At 39.0% G+C, this 11,637-nt stretch overlaps 1 protein-coding gene across 4 annotated transcripts in view; it reads left to right on the top strand.

The window, feature by feature from the left end:
* Positions 1 to 1,540: 1,540 nt before the first annotated feature.
* tnfrsf21 (tumor necrosis factor receptor superfamily, member 21) overlaps positions 1,541 to 11,637 on the top strand; it is a gene marked incomplete at its 3' end in the record, with an annotated part of 221,673 nt that continues 211,576 nt past the window's right edge. For 3 of the 4 annotated variants that reach the window (XM_082505317.1, XM_082505315.1, XM_082505318.1), the window contains exons 1-2: positions 1,541 to 1,668; positions 5,021 to 5,410. In XM_082505317.1, the coding sequence (XP_082361443.1) occupies positions 5,375 to 5,410 (36 nt within the window). In that variant the 5' untranslated portion in view covers positions 1,541 to 1,668; positions 5,021 to 5,374. The remainder of the gene's footprint in view (positions 1,669 to 5,020; positions 5,411 to 11,637) is intronic. The other variant, XM_082505316.1, reaches the window with a different exon arrangement.

Genomic DNA, 11,637 nt, shown 5'->3' with positions numbered 1-11,637 from the left:
TCAGATTGTCAATTGTGGCCTGTGGAATGTTGGTCCACTCCACTTCAATGGCTGTGCGAGGTTGTTGGATATTCGTGGGAACTGGTACACGCTGTCGTATACGCCGGTCAAGCACATCCCGAACATGCTCAATGGGTGACATGTCCGGTGAGTATGCTGGCCATGCAAGAACTGGGACATTCTCAGCTGCCATCTGCCCTGAACAATGTGAACCATGATTCATCCGTGAAGCGCACACCTCTCCAACGTGCCAGATGCCATCGAATGTGAGCATTTGCCCACACAAGTCTGTTACGGCGACGAGCTGGAGTCAGGTCAAGACCCCGATGAGGACGACGGGCATGCAGTTGAGCGTCCCTGAGACGGTTTCTGACAGTTTGTGCAGAAATTGTTTGGTTGTGCAAACCAATTGTTCCAGCAGCTGTCTGGGTGGCTGGTCTCAGACGATCTTGGAGGTGAACCTGCTGGATGTGGAGGTCCTGGGCTGGTGTGGTTACACGAGGTCTGCGGTTGTGAGGCCGGTTGGATGTGCTGCCATATTCTCTGAAATGCCTGTGGAGACGGCTTATGGTTGAGAAATGAACATTCAATGCACGGGCGACAGATCTGGTTGACATTCCTGCTGTCAGCATGCCAATTGCACGCTCCCTCATTGCTTGTGGCATCTGTGGTATTTTGCTGTGAGACAAAACTGCACATTCCAGGGTGGCCTTTTGTTGTGGGCAGTCTGAGGTACACCTGTGCACTACTCATGATGTCAGATCAGCATCCTGATGTGGCACACCTGTGAGGTGGGATGGATTATCTCAATATAGCAGATGTGCCCACTACCACACATTTGAACTGATTTGTGACCACTGTTTGGGAGGGATGGTTATATTGTGTATCTGGAATGAATTTTAGGTCTCTACGTCCATCCCATGGGGAATGGGAGCAAAAACAAAAGTGTTGCGTTTATATTTTTGTTCAGTGTACTTTTCGGCTACGAACCCGAAACAGAACCCGTCGTATTAACCAGAGGTCCCTTTACTATGGTTTGGAGTTGCGGACCTGTTTTATATATGGGCGGAAAACGAGAGAATGCAGAACTGAAAAGGCTGATAAATGATTCATATGCTGGGCTCCAAGACTAAGCAATTTCTAAAAATAGCAAAATACATTCAGAATACCCCAGTGCTGTTTTGGGAGAAATGGAGTAACCATCTAGTATAATGTAAACCAGAAAATAGAACAAAAATATCGCCTGGTCTGACAAGTCTTGGTTTCTATTGCAAGATTCAGATGGTAGAGTTACAATTAGGAACAAATGAGACAAATGACTAAGGCCTCTGGAGCTATGTGTAAAAAGCTGAATGTGTGGTGTGTATTAGAGATGGACCGATCCGATATTACGTATCGGTATCGGTCCGATACTGACCTAAATTACTGGATCGGATATAGGAGAAAAATAAAAAATGTAATCCGATCCATTAAATATCACGAAAGCACCTCACAAAACTTGCAACACGCCGTAACTCACCTCAGAACGTTAGCACGTCGGAGCAGTATGCATCACGTGCGGCTGTGGCATGCGGGACCTGTCGTGGTCTGGATAGCATGTGGAGCTTCGCTAGCAACCCGGCATTTCATCTCCGACAAAGTTATCCCCGAGAGAAGTAAAGCAAGTGTGTAAGTCCATCTCTGAATGTTTGTAAAGCATTCCTGCGTTAAGCTTAACAAACAATATATGGAGCGACTGCCTCTTCTTGCTGCTACTTCAATCATGAAACTGTTTAATGATCAGCTGATCGGCTTTTCTGTCGCGAGTCCGTCTCTCTTGTTTGTTTTTGGCCCACTTTGCACCAGAAAGAGGAAACCAGCAGCTGAACAACAGCAGCACGTTTAAGCTTGATATGCTGTTGTTAGAATTTATTTAATATTACTTTCTACACCAGGATCTTTTTCTACGTAGCTGACGGCTGGTAACTGTACAGGGGCGGATCTAGCAAAGTTTAGCCAGGGGGGCCGATAGGGCATTAACAGGGAAAAGGGGGCACAAAGACATACTTTTCTTTCTTATTCTCATTTAAAATGTCTAGCTTTTAATAAATAATTATCTGACACCCAAAGTTTTAATTTGATGTAAAATGAATAGAAGTCCATTACTGTATATAGTAACCATTAAGTCTAATATATATATACCTAACTAATATATAAGCTATAGTACTAATATGTAAGCTATAGTACTTTTTCCTTTGGGAAGGTACCATCTGTGCAGTGTACAATTTTGTTGAAGAAGGATGTTGAATCTATTTAATATTTCTTGAAAAATAATTGATTTCTGTGCATTTTTTTTTCACACTGCATCAAATTAAGGTTGATTACGTCGATTAAGCATCATGAGGTGGAGGGTGGTTCCCTATTTTTTATTTATTTATTTTTGTTGTTGCTGGGAATTTGCAACCCTATTAGTTAGGTTGCTTAATATTTACGCTAAGTACTCTTTAAAATACCAGAATAGGGAGGATGGTGTAGGTTTAAGTTTATTAGATTGATCAGTATTGCTGAACTATGAAATATTTTTTTTTTGCATACAGGTATAACAGAATAGCTTTAGTGTAGTTGTTGTTTTAAACTTGAGTATGAACTTATACAAAATGCAGCAAGATATTTAAAAAAACAGTTTTGTTGATTAAAACACACTATATCGGATTCATATCGGTATCGGCAGATATCCAAATTGACTGACAGAGATTTCGGAAAAATGAAAAGGTAGAGCTCTGATATCACTTTGGACATAAATGAAGACAGAAAATCAAACTGCAGCAACATTTGAAGGATTACTGAAGTTGGGTGGGCTAGCTGGAATGCAATGGTGTGCTATGTGGTGGATAGCTACTAGAGATGGCACAATACCACTTTTTCATATTTTCAGTTCTTACCCTCTCCGACTAAATCGGTTTCAGTTATGTACTGAAATATAAGAATGGACATTAGACGGTTCTTTCAAAGAAAAAACTCAGGTAAATGTTATTTTATATATTATGCTTTGGATGTTGTTCAGTATATTTCTATGCAAAACAAGAGGGATTTCAGTACACAGCAGGATATTCACATTTGTAACCAGATATTTACATACACTTTAGGGAGAAAACATAAAACATTTTTACTGTACAACATCAATTTAGAGTAAACTTTTGTTTTAGATAAATATCGAAATATCTTTTGAATTAGTTAAATGTCAGAATAAAGAGAGACAGAGCTGTCTATTTTTTATCACTTTGATCAAATTTAGGAGTACATATACACTAAGTTTGTTAATGTCATGGTCCTGCGACCATGACTCAGTGACTTTATGTTTATGTACTTATTGTTATTACTTTCATTATTATTCATGGCTGTTTTGGGATGGTTTGTGTTTGGGATTTTAGACACTGGGTTCTGGGTTTGTGCTCCCTCTGTTGGTCCCTGGTGTTAGTGTTCCCCTGTCTCGTCAGGTTAATCAGGTCCAGCTGTTTCCCCCATCTGTGTGTGATTTCCCAGTGTCTCTTTGTGTATTTATAGCGTGTGATTTCCTCTGCTCCTCGTCGCGTCGTCTGTATTCCTACCTGTGTTCCTACCTGGTGTAATCCTCTGCGTGTTCTCCCTGCTGTTCTCCCTTGATGTTCAGGTTTGCCACTCCTCTGTGTAGTTTATCCCAGTTTAGTTTCGTCCTTAGTTCTGTTTGCCATCTCCACTTTGTGTTTGTTATTAACAATAAATCACCCTCACATCTGAATAAGTGCTGCATTTTGGGTCCTCCTTCCACTTTCCACACGGCCGCTGCCCCGGACCGTGACAGTTAATTAATAAGAAAACTCCAGACGATTCCATTCTGAGCTGAAGAAGCTTCTGATAGGTTAGTAGAGTCCATGTGAGTAAATTGGTGGCACACCTGTGGATGCATATAAGGCAAAACACAGAGCCTGTTTCTTTGACATGGGGAAATCAAGAGATTTCAACCAAAACACCAGGAAAAGAACTGTGGAGCTCCATAAGTGTGGCTCAATTTTGAATACAATTTGGTACTATTTGCAATTAAGAAATACAGATAGTTTCTCTCTTTACTCTTAAAGTTAACAAATGTTTTTTATATTTATCAATCTAAAAAAATAAACATTTAGTCTGATTTGATGTTACAATTAAAAAAGTGTTTGTGTTTTGATCTGAAGAGTACATAAATATGTGGTTTCAACTGTATATTTGATGATTGTCAGCACAAAGAGGGAGAGAGAGTAACAGAGAGGGAGATGGAGAATGAGGACAGAACAGAGCAGGTGAGACATACATGTTAGTCAAATGGTTCTTTACCAAAAGTATCACCGTATCATAGGTCCTCATGTATCTCGTACCTAGTGTTTCTTTTTAGGTTTGCTATTTTTCAAATTCTATATTTATTAAGTTATGCAGGCTTGTATGCACAACAAGGCTAAATAATTATACAAACTTTTCTCAATCTAAATAGTGTACTTTGGTAGAATTAAAAAAACAAGTGTAGTGCAGGTCTATGATGATTTTTAGTGCTACTATCATCTAGTTCTGATTCTGATTCTGTCTTGGTTAAATCCTAAGTAGTCCTGATTTTGAACTGTTGTAGTCCTGTTTTAATTCCGGATCAGTTTAGGGGTCTGGTTGAATTGGGGTTTAGTCCTCGTGTCTTGATACAGCCCCGATTTTGTTCTGCCTTGCTGCTTAATTAAAAAACTAGTTTAAGGTGTCCTGCACATGTGATATATATTTTTCCCTATAAGAAGTCATTCTTTTTTGAACCAAACTCAAAACAGAGCCTATTAATCTTTCAGTCATTTCTAAAAAAAAAAAAAAAAAAAAAATCCCACATGCATACTACCCTTTAGGGCTAAACCCCGGGTGTTTCAAATGTCTTCCACTGCAACCCCTGTTTTCCTAACCAGAAGCGGGGTTCAATACACGTGCACGACTCATTCGTGACTGGGATTGGCCGACAGCCCTTCGCTAAGTCCCGCCTCTCGCTTTACGTCAGCAGTGTCTGTGGAGGACTGCAAGAGCGGACGGAGAGCCGCACTGCACGCTGACAAGCCAGGACAGGGCGAGGCGGCGGTCCCGGTCTATGCCCCCATCCATCATCGCTATGGGAATTACCACAGCGTTGTCTGTGAAGCGGACCCTCACCTCGCATCTAAAACCGGTTCACCTGGAGACACAGACTATAAAACACTGCAGTGGAGACTGTCGCTGCTCAGAGCCGGGCTCAGCTTCTCTCCTCCGGTAAACTGAGGAGGACGATGATGATGATGATGACTAACATCTATAGATGAGAAGTCTTTCTCAGGCCGTCACCTTGGACCTCTGCTCGACCTTCATCTGTATACTCTAAATGAGGACCATGCCTGCCATGTGTGTATCCGCAGTGGTGAGTACATCCCATTTCAATTCACCTCCGTGCATGTTTTTCTTTCTTTCTAAGTACTGCTCTAGCAGGTTCTTCATTTAAAGGGCCAGTGCCTGTTTTTTTTGCCCCCTGCTCTGATTCAACTTAAAATGAATTATCCAAATTTCTTTAAGAGTTGACACGTGAAGAATTTATTTCGTTATTTTTTCACTCATTTATTATTTTTTCAGTTCAACGTTTGAAAACTGTGTCACGAGTCTCAGTCAGTGGAAAGATGGAGAAAGAAATGCCACTCAACAGTCTGTTGTTTAGCCCTGTTGCACTGCGAACAATTAAAACGTCAGTCAGCGGAGTTTAAACTGATAGGTTTTTGTCACAGCTGATAAAGAATATGGCTCTAGATATTTAAACACACAAACAAATAATTAAATAATTTAAAACTGTAAAAAAAAAGTAATGGTTGTTTTACAAATGTTTTACAATTCCACTTGATTTTCATTTTAAAAAGTCAAAGTATTATTATTATTATTAGTATTATTATTATTATTATTATTATTATGGCCATCACTCAAGTTTTAGGGATGGGTGAGCTGATGTTTTCATGCATTTTAATATAGTTAGCAGAGGTGGGACCAAGTCATTGTCTTGCAAGTCTCAAGTAAGTCTCAAGTCTTTATCCTCAAGTCTCAAGTCAAGTCTCAAGTAATGTCAGGCAAGTCAGAGTCGAGTCTCAAGTCACTGGTGTAAAAGTCCGAGTCAAGTCACAAGTCTGAAACTTTGAATTTCAAGTCCTTTCGAGTCTTTAAAAAAAAAAAACGAAAAAATAATGTTGCAGTTATATGTTAGGTGTAAATAATAGACCATGTGTTCTTTTTTTAAATCTGTATTGATCTCATCACCTGATGAAACAAGTAACTTACAAAATATGAACAAACTAATTCTGAAATTGCACCTTGCACAGCTCAATTAAACTTTGCTGCAAGAATAGTCTTCCTCTAAATTACAAATTCACAGAATAAACATTCAGTGAAAAAATGCAAAAGCAGAACTTCCTGTTGAAACAAAAAGTGCTGAGATTTCCGTATGTACAAAACAATGAATGATTATATATATATATATATATATATATATATATATATATATATATATATATATATATATATATATATATATATATATAAATAAACAATGAACAAGAATGTGCACTTTAACTTATTTCAGTTCACTATTAACTATTCTGCATTGCATTTGCAAAAGACCAAATTGGCCAAAAGTCTGTCAGTCATTTGTGCACGATGAGGCCGTAGAATGATGCCACCATAGCTGAAAACTCGCTCCACAGGAGCACTACATGCAGGTACTGCCAAAACTCTGGTGGCCACATGAAACAGAGAAGGAAGAGTCTGCATGTTCATTGCCCAGAACAAGAGGGCGTTCTGTCCATCAGCAATATCCAGGTAGTGACTTAGCTGTAGAGCTGGACTCTTCCCCACATCCTTCTTCTGCCTCTTACAGTAAGCAGCAAAGAGTCCTCCATCTTCACAGTCCTCTTGATGTTCCTCACCAGGAGTCACAAGTTGCTCTGACTTTGCAGGATCTGCCGCATCTTGCAGGATCAGATCTGGCAAAACAAATTAACAACAGCAAAAGAGCCTTTATTACAATTTTAGACAAAAAAAAATACAGAAAAAATATAAACTATATTCAATCTTTACCTTTAACTTTTTGTGTCACCTCTGTCTTTATGTCACAACTGCCCAACACATGGTGTTCCACCCACAACAGAGAAAATGCTGGATCCAAAGCAGCTGCTTTAAGGTACACTGGATCTGAAAAGGGGGCAGTGATCCCATCTTCTGCTCTAGACATTCGCACACTGATAAAGATTCCAAGAAATCTTTTGTTCAAAGATGCTTGGAGGCTCCTGACCAGACCATTCAGGAAACAGACTTGAGGCTTCAGTTTCTCAAGGTGGTGATTGAGGGACAGCACGGATGGAACAACAGCACTAATCGTGACTATTTTCTCACCTTGTGTCAAATCTGTTGCTTCTCCAAAAGGCTTCAAGATGTCCACCATCTCCTTCAAAAGGTTCCACTCTCGTGTTGTGAATAATAACTCCTTGTGCCCAGTCATTTCAAGAACAGCACAGAGTTTTAGATGATCACATTGGATAACTGCCTTCACTTGTCTCAGTGTTGAATTCCATCTTGTGATTACAGCAGCAGGGATCGCTTTCTGTTCACCAAATTCAGCTTCAAACACATCTTTGAATGTTGTGCTTGTGTGCAGTAGAGAGCTGAGCTTAGATAACTTTGAAAGTGAAGGAGATGCCACTTTGGTCTCTGACAAACCATCTTTCACCACCAGCTGAAGTGTGTGCGCAAAACACTGCAGGCGCTGTGTCTTTGCCATAGCAGCACCTACTGTTTCCTGATCTTCCAAGGTTAAGTCATGCCAGAGCTCTGGGTCGTCAAGATGATCACCATCATCATGTTCCTCAGCTTGCTCAGTGGGGAAGCACACAGTGAATGCTTTTCGCATATTGGCAGCATTGTCACTAATAATATAGTCTAGTTTATCTTTAATGTTGTATTCGTCACATATAGCTTCAAATTTCTCACAGATTCTTTCACCAGTGTGTAATCCTTTGAAGCGGTCAAAGGCCAGCAGTTTGGATTTTAGCTGCATCCTCTCTGTCTCTTTCTGTATCCAGTGCACAGTGATACCAAGGAAACCCCTCATCCTTCGGTCTGACCAAATGTCCACAGTGACTGAAACATGATCAGTCTCGCTCAACTGAGTTTTTAACATTGAACGTTTCTCAGCAGCAAGGTTCTCCGTTTTTGATATAATTGTTCTGCGACATACCGGGCTGTATTTTCTGTCAACTACCGTCAGAAAGTGCCGAAAATTCTTGTTTTCCACAATAGAAAGGGGCAGGTTGCAACCAATAATCAAGTCACTTAATAATGCATTCGTGATAGCTTTCTGCTGTGGATGAGTCATGCTGTACTGTCCGGCACAAGTGTCCATAAACTGTGATATGGAAGGCTGTTGAGGTTCATTTGTGATCCTCTTTTTCATCTGGTATTCTTCAAATCTGATAGAGGTAAGCATATTAGACTCATGTCAGAAATTCCATTTCAGCCATTCATGAATTGCATTTTACTTTAAGTTGATCCTAATAATCCTAAATAACTATTAACACTTAAACTCTCATAGTTTTCAGACAATAAAAAATATAAATGAAAAATATATAAACAATATTTATTAAAACACTTTTCTCAAAACTCTGCATACAGTTCCAATAAGCAATGTTTAGCATCCCTGTTAAGAATAACTGACCTTTGCAAATAAACAACAGCTAATAACATAAGATCAAAGTATTTTATTTGATGTATTGACATAAATGACAGAAGAAAAAGGCCTTATATAGCAGGACTACTCAATTACACACTAAGGTGGGCCAGATTTTCTAACCAAAATTTTTTTTCCCTGGCTCAGACATGCAAAAGTTAAACACGACCATATGTTACCGGCACCAGACCTAGGGGAATCTGGACCGGCAGCAAGCAGCACACAGGCTAGAGAGCACTGCGTAGCCAAATATGAGCAAACTGTGGATTAATAGAGAGGACACCGAAGTTAGCGTCTTGCTCAGGACGGAGCTAATTTATTTCTGAGCTGCGCGTGCACAGAGCCTATTGCTAGAGTCTCTCTGGTAGTTCCACAGCAATGCAAGAGCAGTATCTACTGGCATAATGAAATATAACCATGGTCTGGCAACACATAACAATGTCAAAATAAGTCACAATAATAAACAAAAAATAAGGGTGTAATTGGTTTTCTTACAAAAATAAACATGTAGCTCTACGGGGTTAATGATGAGGAGGAGACGGAGAGAAACTGTCTTCCTTGAGTACAGCTACAGAACCCACTTTCTGAAACGGAACCTGCTCACCATTCACCGACAATTCTGAGCGAACAAGTTGCGTATTATTCTTGGATGCGCTTGTAGGACCGGATTTAAAATAGCATGACAAACATATCATACCTGTTAAAGCCAAACAGTATCATCAACGTAGCCCGGAGAACATTTGCTAATAAGATGAAGTTAGCTAAGTCGCTATCTCATCGTAGCAAAAAAAGGCAGCACTTACCGTTCTTTATGCAACTTCAAATGTCGGACAAAGTTGGAAGTTGTTCCATCTCCGTCTGTAATTCTCTTCTTGCATGTTTTGCATGTTGCATTTCGTTTTTTGTTGACTACTTCGTAGTTTATGTAGCCGAAAGAAATTACTCTTGGGAGCATTTTTGGCTCGAGCGTTTTTTTTTTTTTTTTTTTAAATCTGGTTAATTTGATTGGCTGTGCTACAGCTCACGCTCACATACATACGGAGTGTGGTAAGAATGAATGAATGAATAAAGTGAATTAATGGTCCACACTTTTTATATAATATGTATGTTAAATTTTAGATTTGGGTAAAATATCAAGTCTTTTCAAGTAAACAGGTTCAAGTCCAATTCAAGTCCCAAGTCACTGGTGTAAAAGTCCAAGTCAAGTCACAAGTCTTACAACCTTTTTTCAAGTCAAGTCTAAAGTCATAAAATTAATGACTCGAGTCTGACTCGAGTCCAAGTCATGTGACTCGAGTCCACACCTCTGATAGTTAGTGTCATCATTCCAGCCTTCGGGCAGATGAGACTGTGCCTTTGTCTCCTCCCAGTCATGTTGACATGTGCTAAAAAAGAGTGAAGTGTTTCCCTCAGTAGACATCATACTTATTTCATCAGGGCAATTTTATGGAGTTCATAGCTTCGTGCTTGGTGTATTTCTAGCGTTTAAAAAAATAATTTATTTGAAAAAAAAAGCTTTTGCCATGATTATATATTATATTTGATTTTTATTTTCAAACGATTTAAAGCTTTAAACCCCTGCTTTACTGCAGTGGTTAATGCATGTGACTAAGGGGTAATAACAATTTAACATCTCCACTAGGAGTTTCAAACAAGCAATTAAAAAGTACCATCTGCTATGATCTACTGCAATGCAATATAAAAGGTTTGGAGCATGCTGGCAGGACTAACACACAATTTATACTTAACACTACTGCATGGCTACACCTCTTTGCAAGGGTCTGTCTGTGTGATGTTAATGGTGTCATCTAATTATCTCCATAAGAACTGATTTGTGTGGACCTTACACGTGTTAGGCTACAAACACTGTCAGCTGCATTCTGTCTATTATATATCTATTTATGCATTTTTTTAAAAAAAGTGTCCCAACAAAAGTGAGATCAGGTTTAGTTCGAGTTGTTGCATGAAACTTTAGTTGTTGCTTTGAATTTGCCAGTTGCCTGTGTCATGTCATGTTGCCTGTTGGAAAACAGACAGACAACTGCTAGGGTAATGGCATGTTTTACAATGTATTGCATTAGACTAGTCTGCAATGGATGATGTAAAGTACAGATACAACTTCAAATCCTGGGTTTGGTCATTAATAAACATGCTCAGGTTTTGGGTTTCACTTTTAAGCTTTTATGCTTTTTTTTCTTCTTTACAACATATTTTAAAATAAGACCACAGCCAATGTAAAAGTAAAATCTCTAAAATGTATAAAAAGTAAAGCCAATGCAAAGTGCCTTAAACACGTTTTCTGTTTATTGGCCACCAAGGTTTGATGCTTAGCAAAAAACTTGCAATGGAATCTTATAGAAGTCTATAGGAAAATGGCTTTCTGCCTTTATCCATGGAAACACTTTCCTACTTAACTTATGGGCTCAGTAAATTGTGCATTTATGACACGCCCCTTTCTCATCACATCTAGTTTCAAAAGACCAGGATGTGAAAACTGTGAAAACACTCAGCCTGATGCTTCAAAACATGAGATTATAAATCATTGTCCAATAGTGAATGATATCACAAGAAATTCACCTTGTATGATACCAGAGACAGTTTAAGAGAGAGGCATGGCATGTGAAAAGTCAGACATTAGCAAAGATGGCAGTGACATACAAAAAAATAAATAAACACTTTTAATTATGTAATTTTCCATTTTGTTCTGCGGTGATGTTAAATGGAATCCAGCCATTAATAATATCATGACAACTAATTAACTTCCTTGAGCAGTTATTTTGAAGCATTTTCTAAATTAACTAGTGGCCATCCACCAGCTCCCAGAGAAGAGTTGTGTAAACAAGTCGTGTGTGAATATTATTCACACTCACCTTTTTTTAATGCAGTAC

The sequence above is a fragment of the Aulonocara stuartgranti genome, assembly GCF_965226115.1.
Source record: "Aulonocara stuartgranti genome assembly, chromosome: 15".
Taxonomy (NCBI): Eukaryota; Metazoa; Chordata; class Actinopteri; order Cichliformes; family Cichlidae; genus Aulonocara; species Aulonocara stuartgranti.
Note: the sequence above shows the minus strand (reverse complement) of the source record. Positions and strands in the feature narration are given on the sequence as shown.